A 27939-nucleotide genomic window follows, 5' to 3' on the forward strand; every position below is an offset into this window, starting at 1 on the left:
CATAATCCAAGTTCTAAGCCTGAAACATGGTTTGAATATGAGTGTCCCACAGGCTTGTGTGGTTCGGAAGCTTGGTCCCCAGCGGCAGTACTGTTTTAGAAACCAGTGGAAGAAACCAGTAGGGCCCTGATGGAGGAAGTCACTCAACAGGGAGTACTTCTGAAGGGTGCCTTGTCCCTGGTCCCCTCTTCTCTCTGGTGGCCCTCCTAAGCTCCTGCCACCATGAAGTTTTGCTCCACCACAGGCCTACAGTAATGGAGCAAACATTGGCTGAAACCTCTGAAATCAGAAGCCAAAGTAACCCTTCTTTTTCCTCAGGTTGCTCAGGCCACGTCCTTTGTCAAGTGTCAAGAAGCCTGACAACTCCTCCTCATTCCTTTCTTGGGAAACTCTGCAGAGAAGCCTGTAATCCACAACAATGACTTTGTCTTCCTTCTGTCTGTCTGTCTGCCTGCCTGCCTGTCTGTCTGTCTGTCTATCATCTATCTATCTATCTATCTATCTATCTTCGATAACAGGGTTTCATTATGTACTCCTGGCTGGTCTGTCTGTCTGTCTGTCTATCTATCTATCTATCTATCTTCGATAACAGGGTTTCATTATGTACTCCTGGCTGGTCTGGAAGTCACTACATATGTAAACCAGACTGGCCTCCAGCTGCTCCAGTAACTAAAGTGATGGTGATCAAAGGAGTCACCATCCCAGCCACAATGACTTTAAAATACTACAAAAACATTTACCTCATACATATGTGCAAGTACATGTTAACTACAAAGATACTATGATATGGATAAAGCACCTTACAAACGGGAAAAATAAATAACCTTTGGAGAAATACTTTAAAATGTTAAAAAGAAAAACTACATATTTACTCTGAAACTTTTCTGATCCTTAAGAATAAGACCCATGTGACAATTCTTTAGGAAAACACCTTAAATTCACCATATAAGTACAAGTTAGCGCGCTAAGTCCTATTTTAAGCACTGTGTCATGAAGCTAGAAACAAACTTGCTCACATTCAGAAAGTCAAATGCAGAAGTGCTTTGTTGTGCACTACCAGAACCTCATAAGGCCACAGTCCATGTCTCCTTATGTCAGCAGCACCCTTACCTGTTACATTCATCACCTCTACTGTTCTGTTGTTTTGTTTCTCAAGACAGGGTTTCTCTGTGTAACTCTGGTCATACTGGAACTCACTCTGTAGATCAGGCTTCCTTAAACTTAAGAGATCCTCCTGCCTCTGCCTCCAGAGGATTAAAGTTGTGCACCTCCACTGCCCAGCCCTGTCACATCTACCTTTAACTCCAACCCCAACACTACCACTGAACCAGCACAGTAAATGGCTACAGCTAGATAAACAGCTCAATGGAGAACACGTGCTTACGCACGCACAAGACCCCGGGTTTGATTCTCAGAACTGAGAGGGGTTCGGGTGAAGAGAAGGCTGGTAACTACTTTCAACAACAGCGTAACAAAGTACCAAACACTCCAGTCTTGTAGTCCCACCAGCATGTGGGAAACTGAGGCAAGATTACTATCAGTTCATGGGCCAGCCTGGGATACACAGCAAAACATAGATTCAAGACACTAAAACAAGTACTAAGAACTTTTTGTTTTCCTTTTGCAGAGTCAGGGCTGAAGTCAATGAGTAACTCAAATGTCAAACATGGTGTTAAACAACCACCCACCACCACCCCAATTCCAAGATATCCAACAGGTCCACACACGGTCCACATCCAAATCCATTATCCTGCACACACTGTCCAAGTTAATCTAAGAAACAGCACGCACAGAGTAAAGATGTGACACTGTCTAGAAACACTTCCAATTTAGACTGCCATAGCAGACACGTGCAGCAGCCTGGTTCCCGACAAGAGCAAACAGTAAACAATTTGTTAAACTGACAGATAGTAAGCATCTACTGGACAGCAACAGAACACTAGTCAGTAACATTGCAAATGAGTAACTCTGCTCTTCAAGTCCCAGACTTTTCTGCTACAGCCAAGAAAGTGCAACACACAGAAAATGGACTTGAGTCAAACTGGAGAGTCCTGATTTCAAACCAGCTAAGACCAACTGTTCTAGGCAAAGCCGCTGAAGGTTTTTTATTTTTTGTTTCCTTCACTGAGCTTTTTGTGTTTTGGGGTGGGGGTGGGAGGGCAAGGGGTGGGTGAGACAGTGTTTCTCTACATAACTGTGGCTGTTCTGGAACTTGTTTTGTAGACCAGGCTGGCCTCAAACTCATAGATCTGCCCACCTCTGCCTCCCGAGTGCTGGGATTAAAGGTGTGCGCCACCAGGCCTGGCTGCCTGGCTCCACTGAAAGAATAGACAGAAGTCACAGGGTGAAGGAACTGTTTGTGTGAAGGTAACATGGCAACCAAGAAGAGAAACTGAAAGCAAGATCAGCAGAAAAGGTAAGGAAGTGATGCTTTCCAATCCAGGGGCATTTGCACTATGGCTGTCAGTATCTAGAACTGGTTCCTGTTCAAAACGGTTCACACTTGCTTCATTTTCTTGACTTAAAGGGGGGGGAAAAGGTGGTTTCTTCACCAAAGTTGGAGGGATAGGCTTTTCTGCCTTTTCACAAGAGACCACTGAAACCAAAAGTGGAGGGCTCAGAAGCCTCAACACAGGAGGGACGCCTAGACAGGATTAGCGAAGCCCAGAGCAACTGTGCAAGTGCTGTGCACAGGAGGGAGCTACCCCTGATAAAGCATCAAGCTGGCCACCCCAGCACTGTAGTGGCTGCCCTTTAAGTCAGCTGCGGACTAGAATCTAGAGCTCTGTGCCTCAGCCCACCCCAGGGGTCCTCTGTGAGTCACTAAACGGATCTAAAGCCAAGGGGTCATCCACACTCACAGGATAAGCAACCCAAGGGGTCATCCACACTCACAGGATAAGCAACCCAAGGGGTCATCCACACTCACAGGATAAGCAACCAAAGGGGTCATCCACACTCACAGGATAAGCAACCCAAGGGGTCAACCACACTCACAGGATAAGCAACCCAAGGGGTCAACCACACTCACAGGATAAGCAACCCAAGGGGTCATCCACACTCACAGGATAAGCAACCCAAGGGGTCATCCACACTCACAGGATAAGCAACCCAGTACTTCAGAAACTTCTGCCACCTGCTCAGAAACAACACTAATGAGCAGATTTACAATAAATTTAGAACACAATCTATTCCACAGCTTAACTTCATCACTCGTTCCTTTCATAGCTCGCAACTTTCCAGATACAGCAGTGCTCTTGCCAGGGATGGTAGCACACACCTGCAATCTCAGCATTCAGGAAGATGAGGAAAGAAACCCCTGAGTCTGAGACTAGCCTGGACTATACAGTGACAGAAGCTCGAAAAGAAAAAAGCATTATTAACTTACATGTGCACTTATTAATTACCATAACCCAAAAAAGGTTTCTTCTTAAAATAGAAAAATATTTTCCCAGCCTATGTAACCTTCCCATAACTAGCTCCTCCAAACAGCGTTACCTACCAATTTAACACCATAGCAACACTGATTTCACATTAAAAATGAAATGTTCTTATTTCCACTTTCTCTATATTAATGATCAATACAGTTTCAACATACCATTTAAAACTGACAAGCACCTAATGCACAAAACTCACAATATTTGATTACTTTAATATAATTTCCCAAATCAAACATACTTGAAATCAATTAAATATGCTGTATGATCATGGAGTTCATTCTTTATCAATGTAATCTCGCCTGACACATAAAAGAAATAGGAACAATGAAGGTAAAACAAGGAATAAGCTAAAAGCTACTAATCCACTCCACTTGGGGCACCTGAAGCAAAAAACAGCTACACTGCTCTCTACACAGCTCTAAGGGTAAAATCATTTGCAAAGCTTTACACAAGGCTATCTGTCAAAGCATGAAAATCACAAGAGGGGTTCAATACCAGGCCCCTCCCCATAGAGAACCAACTGTATGATGTTGAGCTACGAGAAGAATCAAATAGAAAGCGACCTGGATCTGTATCTACAAACCTGAAAGGCTTGTCACAAAAGTAACACATTACAAAAAGTATCAGCAGTGGATATAGTTCAGATGATAAACTACTCGCTTAACATTCATGATACTCTAAGTTCAATTCCCAGCATGACATATATCAGGCATGCCTGTAACCTCAACAGGGAAGGCGGAGAAGAGGATCAGAAATTTAAGGTCATCCTACATTACATAGGGAATTTAAAGACAACCTGGGCTATATGTGGCAATATTAATATATATGTGTGTATATATACTATATGTATACTGGGTGTGTATATATATATATATGTATGCCAGGCAAGGTGTTGTACAATTTTAATCCCAGCACTGGGGAGGCAAAAGCAGGTAAATCTCTAGGAGTCTGAGGTCAGCCTGATCTGCATAGCAAATTCCAGGCCAACCAGACCTACATAATAAAGAGATACTGTCTCAAAAATACATACATACATACATACATACATACATACATACATACAGTTTTTTAATACTGTGATTCTTTATTGTAAAAATATACATATATACCTACAGTCACCAAAAGTTACATTGACAGATGCCCAGATGTTAACCGCAGTATTTCTGAGAGCTAGAATTTTAAGTGCTACTTTTCTGTCTTCTTTTTAGTATTTTATAAAAAATGTCCCAAGCAAAATAGTAATTGTAAAAATTGCCATGCTTAGTTAGTTGGAGGCTAGTACAAGTCAGAGTGTCTTAAAAAACCAAACAGTGAGGGCTTGGAGCGGTGACTCGGTGGCTAGCTCAGAGCTGGCTGCTCTTCAGAAGCCAGGGTTTGATCTCTAGCACCCACAAGGCAGAGACAACAATATCAAACTCCAACTCCAGGAGATTCGATGCCCTCTTCTGGCCTCTGTGGACACTGCATGGAAATAATGCATACATACATTTACGCAAACCTCAAAGGCATAATATAAAACCTCAAAATTAAAAGAAAAACAAAAAAGGAAGAAAAAAGAAAACTAGTTGGGCAATAGTGATGGCACAGGCCTTTAAACCCAGCACTCAGGAGGCAGAGGCAGGGGGATCTCTGAGTTTGAGGCCAGCCTAGTCTACAGAGTGAACAGCCAGGGGGGCTACACAGAGAAATCCTGCCTCAAAAAAAAAAAAAAAAAAAAAAAAAAAAAAAAAAAAAAATTAAAAGAAAGAAAATTAATTTGTAGGATTCCAACTAACAAACTCCACATGTTTTTAAAGAGAGATCTGCAAAACCAGGCACATTGGCACTCACCTTAATCCCAGCCCTCAGAGTGAAAGGCAGGTAGCTTTTTGTGAGTTCAAGGCCAGTTTGGTCTGCATAGTAAGATACAGACCAGCCAGGGCTATACAGTGAAAATGCATAGTGTCCCCACAAAATACCCTGGCATAGAACTAAAGGAAATGTCTTAGCAACATTACAATTCTTAGTGAGCCAGACATCTCTTAAACAGCTCCAGGACTGCCCTGGCATCTTTAGGGAGGCCTACTGAGAAGAGCTTTGAAATCAAAGGCTCAAACACAAGTTCTTGCCACTATAGTTGGTAAAATTTGCCCTTTCTAGGCTTCCTTACCTCTTTCATTCCTCTCCTACTTCAAAGAACTATGCAAAAAGCAAATGTTATGTGATCATTATAAACTGAATAGCACTACAAAACTAAGATATCAAGTATTCTTCAAACAGTAAAAGAAGATAGTAGAGCATCGTGCCTTATGCCCATCATCCCAACATTTGGGAGATAGAAGCAGCATCAGGAGTACAAGGATGTCTTCACGACACAGTGACTTTAAGGCCAGCAGGGGCTACATAAGACCACTATCCCCCACCACCCCAAATAAATGCTTAGTGACAGAGCTCAACACTTAAGAAAACAGTACCATCAATTCTGTGAAGTAATGAACCAAGTTTTGTTTAGTTTTTTAGTATGTTACAGCTTATACAATCCCACTACTTTCTGAGGCAGATACTTCTTTCTAGATCCCACTACGACCACAACCCACTTCATTTTCTTACTCCTAGTTACCAGCATGAAAGGGTACAAATTACACTGAAATGAAAAGCCTCAGCATGAACCCTGGAACAGCATGCTGATAGAGTTCACCAGGAGAAACCCAAGGTTAATCAGCTACTGCAATCAAAGGGGATTAGGAGACACTCCTGGAAGAGAAAGACAATGCAGTCACCCGGAGAAAAACCAGCAAGGAAAAGGTGGCAATATTTCAAAACAATTACATGAACTACTTAAAAACTTAAGTGTTTTTCAAATTGTTTTAAAATACTGTTCCCAAGAAGTGACATAAAACAAAAGCCATCTAAATGCAGCACTTCATAAAAGCAAGTCAGAGAGATTAAAATCAAATCCATGAATAAAATGTCAGATTTACTTGCTTCTATGTGAAATAAAAGCAGACAAATTACACCACAGAGATCAAAACTAAGTGGTTATTTGTTGAAAATAAAGAGACAGATATGACAACAAAATTTACTGATACGCTTATACAGCATACTTTAAAAAGTAAGCTTCTCTGCTCATTGGATTCCATTATTTACTCCTTGAAAGAGATGAAGCCTTCCCTCCCACTGCTCCTTCTATGAGCTAAAATAGCAATATAACTTACTTGAGTTTTAATGCAAAAGACATTTAAGAAAAATAATGATTTTGGAAGGTGCGTATGGTAGTTCATGCTGAGATCCCAGCATTATGGAGACTGAGGCAAAAAGGCCGTCAACTCCAGGCCATTGTGAACTACAAAGTGAATCCTGACTCTAAAAGAAAAATGTTTATTTTTGTTATTATTGTGGTTTTTTTTCTTCATTTAGGCCAGAGGTTCTCAATCTGTGATTATTGATCCCTTTGGAGGTAGAAGACCCTTTCACAGAAGTGGCTTTTCAGATATCCCCAAAATCAAATATTTAAATTATAATTCATAACAGAAGCAAAATTACAGTTATGAAGTAGCAACAGAATAATTTTACGGTTGGAGTCACCACAACATAAGGAACTGTAGGAAAGCATTGGGAAGGTTGAGAACCACTGTTTTAAGGTGTTTTGCTGTTGTCGTCTGAGGGTTTTTTTTCCTTTTGTTTTAACCTGGTTTATTTTCTAGAGAGAGTCTTGCTATATAAGCCCAGGCTGGCCTAGAACTCACATTACTCATATCTTAACCTTCTAAGTTACGAGGATTAAAGGCAAGGGAGCTGTCTAAAAAATAAAAAATAAATAAAAATACTTTTTAAAAGGCATGGTGACACAGTCCTTTAATCCCAGCACTGCAGAGGCATAGACAGAGGCAGCGCTCAGCCTGCACTCTCAGAGAGATTGTCTTTAAAAACCAACAAATCAGAGTGGCTACAATGAAACTGTCAGGTTATCACTACCAACATCACTTGGGCTGCACACCCTCCCTGTTTGAAGTGCCTTCACCCTTCACAGCTTCCCAGAAATCACTTGTGAGTATTCCCCCAATGGAAACCGAACCTTTCATAAGCAGAAGTGCACAGAGAACTCATCTTGATGTGTATGACTCAATCTACTTTGTATTGGCAATGTCTTCAAGCTTGCACTATCCCTACAGGGGCTTTGGATCCGTTTTCCCCATCTGATATTAGCAGAATCACTACAGATTTAAAAGGATTCACTAAAAGGGCCATTAGGAAAATAATTATGAATACAATCCACAGCACAGTCAAATGTGGGCTGTGAACTGGGATAAGGAAAAAACAGTATTTCCTCAGCAGTTCCCATTACAGTTCTGTATTTTCATTTAAAACTTAAAAATAAAAAAAATCTAGGGTTCCCCTTAATTATTTAGACTTCCCTATTTTATTAGGATATATAATCAATATCTCTCACACATCACTCACACACACCCCCTAATGAAAATATTTTTGAAAGGAGTATCTTCCAGCCGGGCGGTGGTGGCGCACGCCTTTAATCCCAGCACTTGGGAGGCAGAGGCAGGCGGATTTCTGAGTTCGAGGCCAGCCTGGTCTACAGAGTGAGTTCCGGGACAGCCAGGGCTACACAGAGGAAACCCTGCCTCGAAAAAACCAAAAAAATAAATAAATAAATAAATAAGGAGGAGTAAATCTAACCACAATGAAACCTTAAGAGAACTTTTAACACAGCTATCACCAGCTAAGTGATCTATCACAGCTCCTCTAAGTCTCAGGCACACACAATGACACACCAATGTATCAAAACACTTATTATAATTTGAAAAATTATACAACAAAAACATAAGAATGCAAAACAAGCCCTCTGGAAAATCTCAAGTAGCTTTTAGAGAGAGTGAAAAACTGGAGACCAGTTTTAGAAAAAATATCATTTCCCATGAAGTGTTCAGTGTCTGTGTGATACTGGGTCATTTTTCTAAAGAGTAACTTTATCTAACAAGACGCACACCAGGAGTCTCATCTATCCCCAAAGGCACTGTCCTTTCTCTCTTTCCTTCCTTCCTTCCTTCCTTCCTTCCTTCCTTCCTTCCTTCCTTCCTTCCTTCTTTTTGTTTATTTATTTTATCAAGACATGATCTTACTAAATAGCTCTGCCTATCCTGGAACTCACTCGGCAGACCAGCTGACCCTCAAAAAAGAGATTCGCCTGCCTCTGTGCTGGGATTAAAGGTATGGGCCACTATGCCTGGCCCCAAAGGAACTTTCTTAAAACAGAAAGAACAAAGGTACTTTATTCTTTGCATGTACTTTTCCTACAAGGGTTCAAGCCTTACTTCATGGTCCATACATAAACAACCTGGTAGACTATTTTTCAAATGGACTCCTAGAAAATAAGTATTAGGAGGCAACGATGGTATAGCAACAGCCTGGAAGGGGACTGGAATAGCACACGCCTTTAATCCCAGCACTCTCCAAGCAGGAGGCAGGCAGATCTCTGAATTCTGAGTTCGAGGCCAGCCTGTTTTATAGAGTGAGTTCCAGGACAGCCAGGGCTAAAAAGAGAAACCCTGCCTCAAAACAAAAACAAAAAAAGATGACGGTAACATAATGATAGTTAGAAAAATAATTACATAAAACACACATACTTGAGCTCTGATGGCTTGTTTGTTTTCATGTAAGTTGGTTATCTCAAAAATGGCAAATTTCTGAGGCTTTCTCAGTGAAATCAATGGTCTGAAATTGGGATAAAAGAAATTATCCAAGTCAGGTACGGTGGCGGAAGCCTTTAAACACAGCAGTAATGAGGCAGAGGATGGAGGATCTCTGAAGTCAAAAGCCTGCATGGTCTGTCTACACAGTGAGACAGGCCAACCTCAGCAACATAGTGAACCCTTGTCTTAAAAGGGTGTGTGTGGAGGGCGGGACTATATCCATTACCATTTTCTGTCTTTAAAAAGTTAGTAATTAGAAGTAAACTTAAAAGAACAAATACCCAAATCTCGTACAAAAATCTTTATATGTTAATACTCCAAAGTTACTAGGAAAAAAAAGATCTTCCCAGTGAGGCTTTTGCACATACACACGCACACACCTACACGCACACGCACACAAAGAAAAGTGTCCAGAAACAAAGGTAGTGGTCTGCTTGTTCTAGAAGTTATTTCATCATAATAGAGGGAAAAATAATTTTTATTGATTATAAAAAGAATTCTAAATCTCCCTGAAGATTTACAAGTACGTAGCCCACTCTCCACTCTGACAGAGATGTTAGTTCTCTGCTGTGCTATATAACCAGCTGTTTGGTTGGCACACAGGACGTCAGAGAAGGGAATACCGTGTTCAGAGCCTCTAAATAATATGCGTTAGTTAAGAACTGCCTGCCTGCTACTAAACCAGAATTATTCAAGCAGAGCCCCATTTGTCACAATCCAATCATAAGGGTTCCATCAGCCCTCCCCCATCTGCTTGTGTAGTTGTATATGTGCTTCAGTAAAGGAGCCATCATCAGGTAAAGATTGGGGTGGGAGAAAAAGCGGGGAAAACGGGGCAGCCTTTCATCTAATTTCGCGAGGCATTAGTAATTGGTACAGTTGAGAGGAACGATGGAACGTTCTATTTATTGGAGGTTGGGGTGGGATTGGGGGGGGGAGGAAAATTTCGTTTAAATCAACATGGCCAAGCAAGATGTCCCTAACAAACAAAAGGCAACGGGGGATATAAACACGAACCATTCACCTCCATCAGCTATAGCATCGCCATCATGGTGTGTGCAGAGACCCCCAAGGCTGCTCTCATCGGCCACACCAGAGACAGCAAGAGTGGAGAGAGGTGGCTGCATCCCCACCACCGCTCCCAAATGCACACTCTTTCCAATAGGTTGCTCCCCTCCACCCCCCCCCCACCCACCCACCCCGATGGCCGGGAATCAAGAGAGAAACAGTAACGTCCCGCCCGGGCAGACTCCCCCTGCAACCCTTTAGCCGAACCCCCAACGCCGGCTTCAGGCTCGCTAAACTTTCCAAGAGCTTCTCCCTCGTATTCCCTAGCCGATCGCCCCGGGATCGCGCATTCCCACTGGCCGGGCACCCACTGACAGGCGGGCAGCGGCGGCAAGCGGGGCGGGGGCGCCTGGGCGCCGCGGAGGGGCGGGGCGGCCGGAGCCAAGTTCCCGGGGGTCCGAGCGCAGCGCCTGACAGGAGCCCGGGACGGCGAAAGAGGAAGAGGAAGCGGCAGCGGGGCAGCTTTCCCTATCCCCCTCTTCTAAGCGCAACCTACACCCCCCCAAACCCCCGGCTGCCGGCGGGGGGGGCAGGGAGGCGGGCTGCAAGGTAAGGCACCCGGGCCCCGGGGACCGCCGCTGCCGCCACGTCCCGACTCACTCTCTCCTCGCCCCGCCACCCCCGCCAGCGGCGCCCACAACAATAACACGCCGGGGACGACCCGTCAGCGCCCCCGAGGCACCCGGGGCCCACGGCCCGCCGCAGCCAGGCCCCCTCAACTGAAGCCCGGAGCGCCTCTCCCGCCTACAACTCCAGACCCGGGTAGAGCCCGGCCCGAGCGGCCCCCCAGGGTCCGACCCATCCCCCCCGGCACCAGCGGCGCCGTCTCCGCGGCCGAATATTAGAAGTGAATTCGAGCTGCGCTTTACCTTTAGTTCCGCACTGTCCGCCATCTTGCGTCTGTCAGCGCAAGCGCAGTGAAGCTCGCCGGGGGCCACGCTGGACCCTCCCCTCTAGCGGACTTGACTCCGCCTCCGCCCCGCCTCTCAGCCTTCCCGTTCCGCCCCCGGCCTCCGCCCCACTCCCGGAGCTGGCTGCCCCGCCCCGGGCACGCACAGCTGCGAGAGCCACACGTACTATTTAAATAATGGCGCCAAGCCGGAGTTTGACAGTTACTACCCCCTCGGCCTCCCCGCCCCCACGCCGGCCAGGCCAGGAGCGCCTAGGGAAGAGGCCACATCTGGGGAGGTGTTGGCCTCGGTTTCCGTCCTTAGGCTGACCTCTGAGCCCCTGTTGACAGGAGCCACACCGCTCCCCAATCCGCAAGATGCGTTCTGCACCTGTACCCTACCCGGCTGCGGGTGGATCACAATTAGCCCGTTTCGTTTAAGGAGAATTTGACGAAGCGTTTCTGGGTTTACGCAGATCCTTACGATGAGTCAGTAAGGCCAATATATAATATACATCATATTATAATAATATATAATACTATATAACATATAATGTATAATATATGTTATAATAATAACATATTATATAATTATATATAATATATGATATATTATATATTACATATATAATATATGTTATAATATATAACATAATAAAATAACATTGTATATTATATGTGAAATATATATTTAATATATATTTATATAAATATTTATTTATTTATTTATTTTCCATGGTATCTTTTCTGAAATAAAAGCTCTGAGGGGAAAAGGAGCTCTCCTAAACAGCATTTAACAGGGGTAAGGCAAATTCTGAATAGATCAATTTGTCACGTCACCCTGTGCAGCCAGAAATCAGGGAAGATCCCTGACCTGTCGCCCATGGGGTACATACAGGTCTGGGAACTAATAAAGATATAACCACTAATGGTGATGAGCAGCATTGAAATCAAGAGGCTCACTGAGAGAAAAATGGATTAGGGGGAGGTGTGCTTAATCCCAGAGGCTTTTCTTCAACCACATTGATATTTAGACTTGAAGAAAGTTATTTCATACCTACTATCTACTAAAAGCTTCCTTCCTTCAAGACCCCACCCTTTTTGAAATGATCAGCTTTTAACTGTCAAAATCCTCTTAACATTTGGATCTCTCTGAAGGTGCCTCTGAATTCAAGGCCAGGTCCTGACCGTGACCCAGATTATTCTCACTCCCACATTCCTAAATTGTTTACTCCGGTATCTTTATAGTTCTCAACCCCCTTTCCTCACTGAATCATTTTCATCAGCATATAAACAGACCAAAATTCCTCTTACTCAACTTTAAACTTCCTCTGGATCCAAAATTGTCTTCAGTGGGTACTCTTATTTCTCTGCTTTCTTCACTGAATAAACTTGCAAACAAGACTTCGTTTTTTTTCTACAAGTACTTGTTCCCATTTCTTCAGTTGGCATTCCCTCTCCACCTATCCTGAGGCAGCTACGCCGTCCATCTCAATCTCTCACCCACTCTCGGTTCTCAGAGCTCACCTAAATTAGCTACAGCGAACTGCTAACTGTTGAAGTGCTTGTTTTCTCTGGAGACAGACACACTTCTTGAACTTTCCTCCACATCACTGTCACTGTCCCGACATTCCATTCCAGTCTCTTCACTGGGTGGCTCCGCCGTCCCACCCCTCTCTCTTTTTCTCTCTCTCCCTTCTTCCCTCCCTCCACCCTTTTTCTCTCCTGGGTCTCACCATGCAACCCTGGAACTTGCTATATGGACTAGGTGGATCACTATGAGTTTGAGGTCAGCCTGGTCTACAGAACTTGTTCTAAGACAGCCAAGGCTACACAAAGAGACCCTGGGGTAGGGGTGGGGAGACAAGAAAAATAAAGAAGAGAGAGAGAGAGAGGAAGAAGAAAGACTCAAGGGTTTTTTTTTTTTTTTTTATCTTTTTTTGTTTTGGGGGGTTTCTTTTTTGTTTGTTTTTCAAGACAGGGTTCCTCTGTATAGCCCTGGCTGTCCTGGAACTCACTTTGTAGACCAGGCTGGCCTTGAACTCAGAAATCTGCCTGCCTCTGCTTCCCAAGTGCTGGGATTAAAGGTGTGTGCCACCACTGTCCGGCAAGATTGGAGTTCTAAAACTCAGTCTGTGATCTTTATTTAACCACCCAGAGCTATCATTTAACTCTTGACTTTTGCTCTATAATATGATTTTCAAATATCTGCAGTTTAGACTACATCACCAAATCCGAATCCAGGCAGGCCTAGGGATTCAGCTCTGCTTTTAGACTGTCTAACTGCCTAACATACAAGAAGCCCTATGTTTGATCTCTGACACTGTATGAAAGTGGAAATGGTGGTACGTGCCTGAAGTCCCAGTAGTTGGGAGGTAAAAGATCAGGAGTTCCAGTTCCAGGCAAGCCTGGGCTACATGAGATCCTATCCCCAAAAGAATTTATTTATTTATTTATTTTGCTTTAGAGAGACTGTGTGTGGTGGTACAGGCCTTTAATTCCAGTATTACAGGCAGATTTCTCCTGTGAAATTGAGGCCAGCCTGGTCTACATAGTAAGATCTAGGGCTACAAGTAAGGCCCTGTCTTCAGATTTAATTAATTAACTGATTAATTAAAAAGAGGTTGTAACCTAAGGTCACTAGCTAGCTGGTATTAGCTCCACGTTTCCTTGTTACCTCACACTCATCCTTGACCGCCCAGTCTTGCCCTTTCCCAATAGTCTCACTATTAGCCAGTATATATATCCAGTATTTTCAAAATGCAAGTCAGGGAAGCATGCTTACTCCTCTCTTTTCATTTATCTCCAGTGTCCAGAGCATCCATGAGTCCAGCTGAGTCCAGCTATTAAAATATATCCAAAGCAGCCTATTTTGTTCATTCTTCACAGCCATCACTCTCCTCCAGACTACTGGGAAGACGGCCTGACTGACAGAGTCCAGACTGACTCTGGCTTTCCTGACCCCCAGGCGCTTCTCTCTGGAGCCCTATATTTGGAACTGGCTTACACAGCAGAGGCCTATAATCCTAGAACTTGGACTGCACTCACTAAGCTTTCTGTCAACAGCTGAGCGTGCAATACAAAGACAGGATCCCAATACTTTGCGGTGGGGTGGAGCAAAGCAAGAAGAGTTTCAATAGTTCAAGACCAGCCTGGGCTACATGGTGAGTTCTAGGACAACTTGAGCAATATAGCCAGAATCTGTCTATAAAGAAGCAAACAGATGCTGTGGCCCAGAGCCAATATCCTAGCACTTGGGAGGTGGAGGCAAGGGGATGGGGAGTCCAAAACAATCTGGGCCACACAAGTTTGTGGCCAGCTTGCCCTGCAAGAGGCCTCAATTCAAAAATAAACATTTAAAGCATAACTCAGCCTTTGCTCCTACTTCCAGACACAAAACACCTAAAGCTCCCAGCAATTTCCTAATAGTTATGTCTTTTTGTTATTCCTACTGAGTCCTTCCCTATTTCAGCTGAGTATGTTAATCAGGGGATTCAGGCTGAGCCCCCTCAAGAGCTCAATAGGGGGTCCATAAAGATTCTTTTTTTTTTTCAAGTCTTTTAAAAATTTGTGTTTGGGTGTGTATGTATGTGAGTGTGTGTGTGTGTGTGTGTGTGTGTTTGTGTGTACATATGTATGTATGTGTGTATGTGTATGTGTGTTTGTATGTGTGTGTGTGTTGGAAGCTTGTTAAGGTACAAGTTGGTTCTCATTTTCCACCATGTGTGTCCCAAAATTGAACATAGGTTGTCGGCATGGCAGCAGGAGCCGTTATCAGCTGAAGCATATAAGTGGCCCCAAAGAAATCCTTAGAGGGTAGATAACTTCAGCTTTACCAGCCCCCAGCTCTGGGGAAGAAGGGATTCTAAGTGAGAATAAATGGATCATAAGAATGCAACCCTTCACAAAAGCCCCGAAGGAAGCTCTGTGTGCGAGCATGCACACACACACACACACGCACACGCGCACGCGAGTGCACACACACACACCGATCCCTTTTTTCCTCTATGTACCCCTCACTTCTCACTGGGCTGACCAGAAGTTAAAGCCCTTGTTATTGTTTGATTGGTTTGTGAACTCCTGATCCTACCGCCTCCATGTCCTGAGTACCGACTACAGGTGTGCACCAATGTCTTAACACCAGGAAGTTAAAAAAAAACCTGATAAATCCAACTCCTCCCCACAGAAACAAAATCTTCTTTCTGTTTTGGGGTGAGGGGGTAGATGATGTCCCACACACAGAGACACTAAGGGACTTGCTCTACCATTGTGCGCAATGGACAAAGCCTCCCTGCTGCTTCCACACTCTTTGCTGAGCTACAGGGGCGCAGGGGCAGAGACCTGGCAAACACAGCTTCCTGCCCCATAGCCTGCTTAGTGGGTTCTGAGATCCAGCCCACATCTCTCACAAGGCTCTAGATCACCTTCCAAGTCTTTTTCCAGATTCCCTAGATCAGTCATTTTTCTCGATGCTATAGCAAACTATCTGAGAAAAGCAACTTTATAGAAACAAGAGTTACTATGGGTCCCAGTTTGAGAGTATGGTCCACATTGTTCCATCCTGGTTAGAAAGTGGTAACAGCAAGGGCCGTTCCAGGTGGGACAAATGGAGCATGAGACACCTGGTGACATGTATCAAAGTCAGGAAACAGACATTAGTGACTCTTGGCTCGCTCTCTGTCTCTCTCTCTGTCTCTCTAAGGTCTTACCACATAACCCTAACTGGCCTGGAACTCAAAGATCCATCTACCTCTACCTTTCAAATGCTGGAATGAAAGGCACACTCCATCACCTCTGACCACAAATTCTCATTTGAAACTCACAGCAATCTCCTCACTGTAATATCCTGCAGAATGAAAAAGCAAGTCACCCACTGTGGAAGAAGGAGCAGAAAGAATAAGAGCCCAATCGAGTCGTAGAGTGCTGTGTAACGTTGCCTTCCAAGCAGGACAGGGCTGATGCATTCCTGACCTCTTAGCAGCTATACTTACCTATAGAAGACCTACAGGAGACTGGGCCCAGTAACACTCCATTAAGGATATGGTAGACAGGGCCTCGTGAGCTAAGGTCTATGGGTAGTCAACAGCTCCTTGGAGGAGGAAAGATAACTTTCTTCAGGGCTGTAGCCACAGCAGGTTGTCCATGTTACTGTATGCAAGTAACGGCTCAGCAGTGTTCCCGTACAGAACTAATTCCATTGATGCACTATGAAGAATGTTTTTTTTTTTTTTTTTAAAGACATGAAAATGGAAACAGAACTAGCTTGGAGGAAGGAGGAGATTAGCAGGAGTACAACGGAGATGAGAGAGAGAGAGAGAGAGAGAGAGAGAGAGAGAAAGAGTAATGTGGAAGGGAGATGAATACAATCAAAATATATATGTGCATCAAACTTATTATCACATGTAATAGATGCTAATAAAAAACTTTTTAAAATAAGCTATATATTCCAGAATAGCACAGTATAAATACTCCCTGTGGCGGTTTGAATAAGTATGGTTCCCATAGAGTCATGTATTTGAATGTTTGGCCCATGGGGAGTGGCAGTGTTTAATGTGGTCTTGTTGGAGGAGGAAGTGTGTCACAGTGGGAACAGGCTTTGAGGTCTCCTATGGTCAAGCTACTCCCAGTGTTGTGGTGGGAATCTTGGTTTCTTTGGAAACAAAGGAATAGTATAAGAATGTGTTTCCATTTTAATCCCAGGTGTGGGATGTGGGGCTGCTTCACACTGTCCACAGCAGCTGATAGTGATTTGCCTCATGCTCTAGCAGGGGTGTGATTTTGCCAGCTGCAGATAGTTTGTGTGTGTAAGACATTTGAAGGGCTGGGGAGTTTTCAGAGGCTATATAAATGCTAGAGCCCTGATAGAAGGGGCTGGTTGGCCAGTTGGTGGTTACATGTGGTTTGTCAAATAGTCCTGGGCAGAAGAAACAAGAAGAAATTAAATGTCCTGACAACAAAGATCAAACTTGCCCCAAGAAACTTGATGCCCCTAATCAGTGACTTTAATTCAGGGTCCTCTCTCTCTCTCTCTCTCTCTCTCTCTCTCTCTCTCTCTCTCTCTCTCTCTCCTACCCTGTTTCCTATTTTCTACCTAGTGTTAGGGGGTTGAGAGGGAAGAAGAGGGGTTGAAAAGGATGGAAGAAAAAAAAAACCACCAAGTAGCCAAAGTCCAGTTACACAGTGTGAGACACAGTCTCCGTTTGCTGCCTTCAAATCAAGATGCAGAACTCTCAGCTCCTTCTCCAGCACCATGTCTGCCTGCACACTGTCATGTTTTCTGCCACGAGGATAATGGACCAAACCTCTGAAATTGTAAGCCAGCCCCAATTAAATATTTTTCTCTATAAGAGCTGCTGTGGTCATGGTGTCTCTTCACAGCAGTAACTCCCAAACTAAGAAGCTTCCTTTCTAAAACGGAGACTGGAGCATAGCCAAGAACAGTTAGGCTAAAGCAAGACCAAACCCAGCAAGGCAACAGCCAGGTCTCTCAGCTCCACACAGGGCTCGTGACAGCAGCAGGTGAGCTCCAAGGGGGACTGGGCAGCCTCAAGTCCCTGGTCCTGCCACCTGTGATACACCTAACCTCTCTCTTGGGCATTCTCCCTTCTGCCTGTAGCCTTCTTTAGTGACCACCCTGTAACAATCCAGTATTCCCATTGAAACAAGCTTCACTTTCTGAGCTTCACAGTGGCCTCTCAGGGACTCTTTGCAGAGAATCTGTAACAAAATGTTACTGAGTACTTGGCCGAATTTAACAAGAAATGAGATAAAGGGAACTGACTGCCTTGAGACGAGGGAAGACCGGCAAAATCCAAAGGCTAACAGGACTAAGAGATGAACTGCTTCTCAGTTTAAATTAGATTAAAAAAATAACCAAAGATAAATGTCAAAATAATGAAACACTCAAATTCGCAATAATGAGCTAATTGGCAGTATTGTCACTGTCCCCACATTTAAAACCACTGAGTAGATTAAGGTGTCTGAAATGAAGGTTGGATGAGAACAAGACTTTGAGGTTGACTTCCTCAGAAAAGACTGGGTGAGGGTATTTTGTCAGGGAGAAGCTATTTGGTGGCCAGGAGTGGGGACTCCCACAGTCCTAATGTGTGTCTGTTCAGAGAGGTGTGGAGTCTCCCCTCCTAAACAATAGCAGGACTGTATGTCTTCCATTTTTGATTAACCTGACTATGCGAGTTGGAGTAACAAACTGGGAACCTCTGTGTGTCACTCTGAGGCAAGAGCTGCAAGACCTGATACTTATTCATTTCCTCTGCCTCCTTTTCCTCCCTCCCTCGCTGCCCTAGTGATGGCAGAACACGTCTCGTGTTCCATCACACTTGGTACCTGAGTACCAGAAGAACGTTCTGCTAAACCATCATCTAGTTTGAGCAAGAATTACATTTTGATGTATTTGTGTGACGCCAGAGATCAGATTCAGAGCATCTCACACACTCAGCACATACCCTGTCACTCAACTACATCTCAGGGCCAGGAATAAATGTTTGAGTTAGGCTACTGAGATTTGGGGGGGGGGTGTTATTGTTGCTTACCACTACACCCCTAACCTTGCCCTGACCAAAATAGAGGTACAATCCTTTTGGGGAAAAAAACCTCACTAGTCAGGAAAGAAATCAACACACCACAAAACAAAAGAAGTTGCATCAGACTATAGATACATTAAGGATTTTTTGTTTTGTTTTGTTTTAAACTAGATTTATTTTTATTTTATCCTTTTGGGGGGGGGTTGTTTGTTTGTTTTGTTTTACGAGACAGGGTTTCTCTGTATAGCCTTTGGCTGTCCTGGAACTCACTCTGTAGACCAGGCTGGCCTTGAACTCAGAAATCCGCCTGTCTCTACCTCCCAAGTGCTGGGATTAAAGGTGTGCGCCACCACCGCCCGGCTTATTTTATCCTTGTTATTGTTTGGAGACAGGGTCTTACTATGTAGCTCTGACTGTTCTGGAACTCAGTATGTAGAGCAGACTGACCTCAAACTGACAGAGATTCATCTACTTCTGCCTCCTCGATACTAGGATTAAAGAAAGGCATGTGCCCCCCACCCCAGCACCACAAACACACATGGTTATTCATTTCTATTTTTTAACTAAGTATATGCATGTGCGTCTATGTGTGGATATGCGCACATGAGTGCATGTCCCCACAGGGTCCACAGGTGTTGGACCTGGAACAGGAGTTTTAGGTTCGTGAGCTGCCAGATGTGAAGGCTGAATATCAAATTCGGGTCCTCTGTAAAAGCAGTGTTTTAGTCGTCGATCTATTGCTATAAAGAGACGCCATGACCACAGCAACTCTTATGAGAGGAAGTATTTAATTAGAGCTTTCATACTGTTTCAGTGGTTTAGTTCATTATCATCATGGCAGGAAGCATGGCGGCACGCAGATAGATGCTGGAGCAGCAGCTGAGAACCACATCCTGATCCATGGGCAGAGAGAGAGAGGGAGGAAGGGAGAGAGAGAGAGGCTCAGGACTTGGCATGCATTTTTGAAACCTCAAGTCTACCCACAGTGACATACTACCTCCATCAAGTCCACGCCCTTAATACTTCTAATCCTTTCAAATGGGGCCACTTGCTGGTGACTAAGTGTTCAAATATATGAGCCTATGGGAGCCATTCTTGTCCAAACCACAACTGGTAAGAAACCACAACTGGTAAGCACAATTAACTACTAAGCCAATCCCAGCGCACAAATTTTAAGTTTTATACAATGAAAGATGCTATACAGTAATTACACCCCACTTCTCCTGAGGCTCAGGGACCATCACGGAAGAAGGGACAGAAAGATTGTGGGTTTTTTGTTTGTTATTTGGGTTTTGTTTTGTTTTTCGAGACAGGGTTTCTCTGTATAGCTCTGGCTGTCCTGGAACTCACTTTGTAGACCAGGCTGCCCTCGAACTCAGAAATCCGCCTGCCTCTGCCTCCCAAGTGCTGGGATTAAAGGCATGCGCCACCACTGCCCCGCTGGGACAGAAAGATTGTAATAGCCAGAGATTCAGGAAGGCCTAAGTGAAGTACAACAGGGACACAGTATTCTGGAACTCCAAGCATAAGACTTGCATAAGATGAAACCAATCCACACTCCAGCCTGGAGGAGGGGTTCATGAGCCCCACCCCTGACTGAGGAGCTACAGACAGTTGATGGCTGATGGGGGAGGGAAAGCTGGTTTTCTTTCAGGGGTGTGGTCTCCAATAGGCTGACCATCCTTTAGTGGTGACCCCACACCCATAAATGTATGGACACACCAACTGGACTCCATAGTTTATCTTTTAAAAAAGAGAGACAAAGAGTGAGAGAACTTGAAGTTGGACGGGAGCTGGGGTTCAGGGGTACACCTGGGAGGAGTTAGCAGGAGAACTGAGGGTAGTAAACAGGTATGAATTTCTGAATTAATGAAACATATTTTTAAATTATATATTGGGGTATGTGTGTGTGATAGTTTGAATGAGAATGGTCTTCTAGGTTCATGTATTGAATTCTTAGTCCCTAGTTGGTAGAACTGTTTTTGGAGAAGATTAGGAAGTATGGCCTTGTGGGAGGAGGTAGGTCACTGTCGTGAGGGGGAGGGACTTTGAGGTTTCAAAAGCCCACACCAGACACAATCTCTCTCTCTCTCTCTTCTCTCTCTCTCTGCCTCCACCTTGTGGATCGAGTGTGAACTCCAGTCTACTGCCATGTTCTCCACTCTGATGGTCATGGACTGACCCTCTGAAACTACAAGCAAGTCACCACTTCAGTGCATTCTTTTCTAAGTTGCTTTGATCATGGTGTCTCTTCCCAGTAATATACCAATAACAAAGGACAGAAACCACAACTGTTTGGAGTCCTTGAACACAGCAGTCCTGTGGCCTCCAGGAAGACAGTGTCACTCTGGTCTTCCCCAACCTCTGGCTCTGACATTCATTCTGTCCTCTCTTCCTTGATTACTGAGTCTCCAGAGAAGGCCTAGCATTGAGTTCTTACAAACAAATTTTGCTCTTGCAAAGAGCTGAATTCAATTTTCAGCTCTCACGTCAGGCAGCTCACCAAAGCCTCTGTCATACATACATATAAAGGGTTAGCATTATCTATAAACTTAGCTATGAACAAATGACAGCAAATGCTGACCAACCAGTAAAAGCAAAGCTATGAGGGAACTGTGATGGGCATTAGTGCTTGCTTCTCCCGCACTGCTTTTTCTCCCTCTGCAAAGACAACCCCTAGTTTCCTTCTGGGAGCTGCCCTTCTCACACCCCCAGGCCAGTGTCCTGGGTAAGTGTGAGCCCACCTTAGCTCTAGATGGGGTCAGAGTGGAATATGACATGCCACAGTCACTCAAATTGGTCTTAAGGGTAAGTAACATTAGGATCAATTCAAAATGTAACATGGACCAGCAGAAGCCTCCAAAGTGAACACTCCTCCAGGCACTTGGATAGAACACAGTGCTTCTTGTGTATTCAGCCTGTGCTCAGAAGTCCAAGCCCAGGGGAAGGATTTTTACTCAAAGTATCTATTGGATGTTAAAGCAAAAGAATTGAATAAATCAATTAAAAAATATAACAGCAAAACACAAGGGCTAAGGATGGATTATTATTCACTAGTAGAGTGCTTTCTAGGATACACAATACCTTCAATATGATCTCCAGAAACACACACACACACACACACACACACACACACTACAATGTAAACTTTAAGACACTGAAGGAAGAAATTGAGGAGGACTCTAGAAGATGGAGAGACTGTATTAGTCAGGGTTCTCTAGAGTTATATAACTTATGGAATGTCTCCATATTAAGGGAATTTGTGATGCCTTAACAGCCTGCAGTCCAACTAACCCAACAATGAGCAGCTGTGGATGGGAAGTCCACAGATCTAGTAGTTGCTCAATCCCATGAAGCTAGTTGCTTCATCTGGTCTCCTGTAGAAGTAGGTTCCAACAGATGTGCTGGCAAGTAAGTGCAAGCAGTTGAAGAATGAGTCTTCCTTCTGCCAATGTCCTTATGTAGGCCTCCAGCAGAGGGTGTGGCCCGGATTAAGGTATGTACCACCTCACCTGGATCTGGGACTCGATTTGTCCCAGGATGACCTTGAACTCAGATCTCTTCTCCTCTGTCTCCTGGGATTAAAGGTGTGTGCTACCTTGCCTGGGTCTAGGCTTCTTGTGGCCACTATGCCCCAAAATCTCCATGTCAAGATCCAGGTCAGAAACTTGTGTCTTTCAGCCTCAAGATCTGGATCATAGGTGTGCCCTCCAATTCTGGATTGTAGTTCATTCTAGATAGAGTCAAGTTGACAACCAGGAAAAGCCACCACACTGTCCATGCTCTCAGATTGTTGGATTAATTCTGTGGAGTGACTATATTCTGAAAATCCACATACAAATTCAACACAGTCGCCACCAAACCTCCAGCAACATTCTTCATAACTAGTGAAACAATTGTAAAATTCACATGGAAGCCCAAAGGGTCCTAAAGAGCTGAAGCCCTTCCCTCATCTTCCCTAACCCTAAGGCAAAAGAGCAATGCCTGGTCTCATGTTGTACTACAGAGCCATAGTGACAAGGACAGCAAGGCACTGTCCCAAAACAGCACACACAGACCGACGGACTACAGGACTTGGAAATGAGGTCATACAGACACAACCACCTAGTTTTTGGCAAAGGTGTCAAAAGTACACCTTAGATGAAATACAGTCTCGCCGGGCAGTGGTGGCGCACGCCTTTAATCCCAGCACTTGGGAGGCAGAGGCAGGCGGATTTCTGAGTTTGAGGCCAGCCTGGTCTACAGAGTGAGTTCCAGGACAGCCAGGGATACACAGAGAAACCCTGTCTCGAACCCCCCTCCCCCTCCAAAAAAAAAAAAAAAAAGAAAGAAAGAAAGAAAGAAAGAAAGAAAGAAAGAAAGAAAGAAAGACAGTCTCTTCAAAAGTGGTGCTTGGAAAACTGGATTTCCGCAGAAAGAAGAATGAAATTATCCGAATGTTACGAGGAAAAAGATAGGTATATGTAGTTGGTATAAAATAATAAAGGTTATATTTTTATTATGCTAAGGGTTATCACATGAAGTTCACCATCTAAATTTCTAACTAGGGTCCTAAGCCTATGTCCCTAAGGCTGCTCACCTGTGTGATGTATCCTAGCTGAAGGTCACGGTCGGTCTCTAATGATAATTCCCAATTCAAGGGTCAGGATCTGGGGGAAGATTTTCCAGTCCCAGCGCAGATCAGGGTAGTGTCTCTCCAGTGGCCCCAGAAGTCCTGAAGATCTGTGGAGCCCTGTATTGCTCTTCATCTCTGCTTACGTACTGTCAAGTGGGTGTGGTAAAGTTCTAGTCAAGTGTCTGGTTATCACTGGGTTCTGGTTATCAGGTGTACCCTTGGGTGTGGTGGGATCCTAACTAAGCTAATTTTACATGTCTAAAAGGCATGTATTTACTATGTTCATTACTGTGTATATGTATAGTGTGTATGTATGTATAGTGTATGTGTCTGTAGTATTTGTGTGTAGTATGCATATTTGTAAATATGTATAGTGTATGTATGAATGTATAGAGAGTGTGTTCATTGTGTGTGAGTGTGTGTCCCATTTGAATGCATGTAGAGGATAAAGGAGGACACTGGGTTTCATCATCTTTATTTCATTTAAAATATTTTATTTTATTCCGATTATTTGTATGTATGTGTGGAGGCCAGAGGACAGTTTGTGGAATTGGTTCTCTCTATTCACCCCGTAAATCTCAGGGATCAAACTCAGCGCACCAGACCTAGTGGCAATTTTCTTTACTCAGTGAGCCATATCAACTGCTCTCCGCCTTATTTTTGAGATAGGGTCTCTCACTGGCTCCCACTCTCGATGTTTCATCTAGACTGGCTGGCCAGCAACCTTCTGGGATCTGTGTGTCTATCATCCTCCATCATCCTCCGCTGAGGTTGCAAGCATTTGTGGCTATGGTCAGCTTTTATATGGGTGCTGGAGATTTGAACTCAGGTCTTCTTGCTTTCACAGCTAGTGCTTTTACCCACCAAGCCACGGCCCCACACTCCAGACACACCCCCCATACACATCACACACACACACACACACACACACACACTGAAATCAGGCTGTCCATATGAGAGAAAACATGCCGTATTTACCTTTCTCATTCTGACTTTTGCTTAACAGAATGATTTCCAGTTCCATCCATCTCCACAGATACCGTGGTTTCATTTTTCTTTATGCCTAAATAAAATTCCATTGTGTATGATGCCCCACATTTTCTTTCTCCCTTCTTCTGATAATGGGCATCTAGGCTGGTTCCATTTCTTAGCTGTCGTGACTAGAGCAGCAGTAAACATGAGTGAGCAAAGACGTCTGGTAGGCTTGGCATCTTTCGGAGTATGTACTCAGCGGGCAGTGTGGCTACAACATCATGTAGTCTTAGATTTTTGGGTACAGAGACACTGGTTCCCATAGTGGCTGTACCAGTCGTGTGTGAGGTCCCGGCTTGTTTTCTGTATTCTTTATTCCCGTCACTTATTTTCCTTATGGTAGCTCTTCTAACCCCAGAGGGATAGTCTCAGAATTGGAAAAGAGTGTTGAACACTACTTTCAAGTGTTTAATAGCTATTTGCATTTCTTCTTTTAACAACTTTTGATTAAATAGTTTGGTTAGGGGATAACTTTAGTAGCTCTTCATGTATTCTGGGTACTAATCCCATCTATTATGTAGGTGCTCCTGCTATGTAGATGCTCCCGCTATGTAGGTGCTCCCGCTATGTAGGTGAGTGCTCCCCATTCTGTAGCTTGTCTCTTTGTTCTGCTGATTATTTCCTTTGCTGTGCAGAAGCTTTTTAATTTCACACAGGCCCATTTATTAATCCCTGGCGTTATTACTGTGCTATTGGAGGTTTTTTTTTTTTTTTTCCAGAAAGTTCTTGCCTCCTTATGCCTTTATCTTGAAGTGTTCTCCCTATGTTTTCCTCTAAATTTTCAGGTCTTAAATTAAGGTAAGTGTGTGTGTGTGTGTGTGTGTGTGTGTGAGAGAGAGAGAGAGAGAGAGAGAGAGAGAGAGAATGTGTATATATCATCGTGTACTAATCCACAGTAAGTACTTTTTTTTTTTTTTTTTTTTTTTTTTTGTTTTTTAGAGACAGGGTTTCTCTGTGTAGCACTGGCTGTCCTGGAACTCACTCTATAGACCAGGTTGGCCTCGAACTCAGAAATCCGCCTGCCTCTGCCTCCCAAGTGATGGGATTAAAGGCGTGCGCCACCACCGCTTGGCCACAGTAAGTACTTTTATGTGTTATATTTGCTTATTGACTCAGTACATTCTAATCTTCCCCTTCCTTTCATGTCTCTTATACTCCATTGATGACCACGGTGACAGTTCCCAACTGCAGAATCATCATCTACACTGTCTGCAATGGCGAGCCAAATACTGTGCCTACAGACCCCCTTTCTCTCCTCCCACAACATTCTGCTCTAGGGAGAGCGGACATTTGATTAAGGTGATGCCAGGTTCAACCAACACCCTCTACTAGACCTGCCTGAACTGCCATAGATGACTCTATAGCACCTCTGGATCTGACCTCCAACCCTTGAGAGCCCATTCCAATGAGGAACAGTTTGGAGGTAAGGATGCTTGGCCCTAAGACAAAATTGTGATAAAATCACTAAGGGTTGGAGGGGGTTGGGGGAGAGGTAACTGTGTAATCACTGTGGTTTGTTTAAATAAGAGTGTGGAATGTGCTCACGACGCTTTAAAACTCAGACCAGTTAAATTTCTGAGGAGTTCAAAAGCTAAGGGTAAACACTTCAATGGTTTTAAAGATTACCAAGGTATGGTTGTTCTGAGGTCTCTGGCATTCTGGAAAAAAAAATCTGGGGGAGGTTGAGTGTGTTAGTGTCTTAGGAAGTCGCTCATCCCGCTTTTCTCTGCGGGTGATTTCAATATCAACTACTCCGGCACTAGTGAAAATATTTAGCTTGGACTTTTCTGAAGGCGTGACAGTTTTTCTGCTTTTTGTTTTGTTTGTGTGCTGGAGCTTTGCTTTGCCCAGCTGGGAAATGGGGCCCAGAGCCTGGCACACGGTTGACGACAATCTTAATTGATTAAGATGATCTACTACAACATTCTTCCCCCACTCCTCCAAACAGGAATTGTCTACATAAAAGCTGTGGGTATCCCAGAACTCACTCTGTAGACCAGGATGACTTTGAACTCACAGAAATCTGCCTGCCTCTGCCCCACAGCTTCTGGGATCAAAAGTGTGCAATACCATGCCCTGCCAACTCCAACAAACTCATTATGCAAAGACATGAGCCCAAGGACTTGGGACCATGGCTTAGTCAGAAAAATGCCTTCGTGCAAATGTGAGCACGTAAGTCTAATCCTGGACCTCACAAAAAAGCCAGATGGTTTATAACTGTAAGCCAACGTCAGGGGGTAGAGATAGGGGGTTCCCTGAAGCACCCTGGTAAGTTAGCCTAGTTGAGTCTGTTAGCTCTGGGTTAAGTGACAGAACCTACTTTAAAAAACAAGATGGAAGGGCCTGGAAAGAAACTGTTATGCGTGGATACTGCTCTCGTGGAAGACACTGATTTGGTTTCTGGAACACACAGAGGGCATCATAACCACCTCTAAGAGTTTCTGTATGCATATGATGCCCAAAAACTCATACTGGTGTACACATGTGCATTTCAAATATAAATAAATCCTGACATCAGCCTGGCCTTGACATGCCCACACCTGCATGTGCACATCCATGTGTCCCTCATGGTGGAAGAAAAGAATTGGGTCCTGGGACTTTTGACTTCCACTTATGCACCACAGAACATGGGCACTCCTACACACACATTAATAAGATAAAATAATAAATATGTGTGTTATATTTTTTCTAAATTCTTTTGAAAAAAGGTCTTCATTGTAGCCCAGGCTGGTCTAGAACTCACTATGTTGCCTGGCCTTAAACTCATGGTGATCCCTCTTAGCTTCCCAAATATAGAAATGTGCCCAGCTAGTGTGTATATGTGAATGTGTGTGTGTGTGTGTGTGTGTGTGTGTGTGTATGTACTACGCTGGATGCTGGATTAAAAGAGATATACAAGTGTGTATCTGTATGTTTAAAAAATTGCATAACAGCTAGACATGTCAATGTACACCTATAATCCCAGCATCCCTTTACTAATTTTTTTTGAGACAGGTACTTGTATATCCAAGGCTAGATCCAATCTCACTATGTATCCAAGGATGACTTTGAACTACCAATCCTTCTAAGTGCTGAGATTACAGGTGTATACCCGTGCCCAAAGGGATTTTTTTTATTCTTAAGTTTGGATGTTCTCTATAGTCCTTAGGTTTTGTATTTGTTTTTGTTTTGTTTTGTTTGGCAGTGTTGGGGATGGGACTCAGGGCTAAGGAAATGGTCTCTCACTGAACTATCCCCACTACTCAGTTCTGGCTAGGGAGATGGCTCAGTGGTTAAGAGCACGCTGCTCTTACAGAGGACATAAATTGGGTTCCTAGCACCTACATGGTGCCTCATAACTACCTGTAACTCCAACTCCCTGGGATTGTGCCTTCTTCTGGACTCTGTAGGCAACGGCACATGTGCACGTACACACATACACAGATACCCTTAAAACATAAAAAAAAATTAAAAATTAAAATTAAAAATTAGTCCTGGTCTGAGAATTTCTTTTTAGTTTTTAGATTTATTTATTTTTATTTTGTGTGTATGACTGTTTGGCCAGCTAGATACGCCTATCTGCTGCCTATGGAGGTCTAAAGACATTGGATCCCCTAGAACTGGAGTTAGAGGTGGCTTTGAGACACCTTGTGGGTGCTGGGAACTGAATCTGAGTCTTCCGAAAGAGCAG

General features: G+C 43.9%; 1 protein-coding gene across 4 annotated transcripts in view; it reads right to left on the bottom strand.

Moving 5' to 3' along the window:
• The window catches only part of Pias1 (protein inhibitor of activated STAT 1), a 126047-nt gene extending 102709 nt beyond the window's left edge, over positions 1–23338 (bottom strand). For 2 of the 4 annotated variants that reach the window (XM_076925720.1, XM_076925716.1), the window contains exon 1: positions 11062–11190. In XM_076925720.1, the coding sequence (XP_076781835.1) occupies positions 11062–11085 (24 nt within the window). In that variant the 5' untranslated portion in view covers positions 11086–11190. Of the gene's footprint in view, positions 1–9058; positions 9142–11061; positions 11191–23201 lie in introns of those variants that run through there. The other 2 variants (XM_076925719.1, XM_076925718.1) reach the window with 2 other exon arrangements.
• Positions 23339–27939: the final 4601 nt, after the last annotated feature.

Source organism: Arvicanthis niloticus, chromosome 26, assembly GCF_011762505.2.
Source record: "Arvicanthis niloticus isolate mArvNil1 chromosome 26, mArvNil1.pat.X, whole genome shotgun sequence".
NCBI lineage: Eukaryota > Metazoa > Chordata > Mammalia > Rodentia > Muridae > Arvicanthis > Arvicanthis niloticus.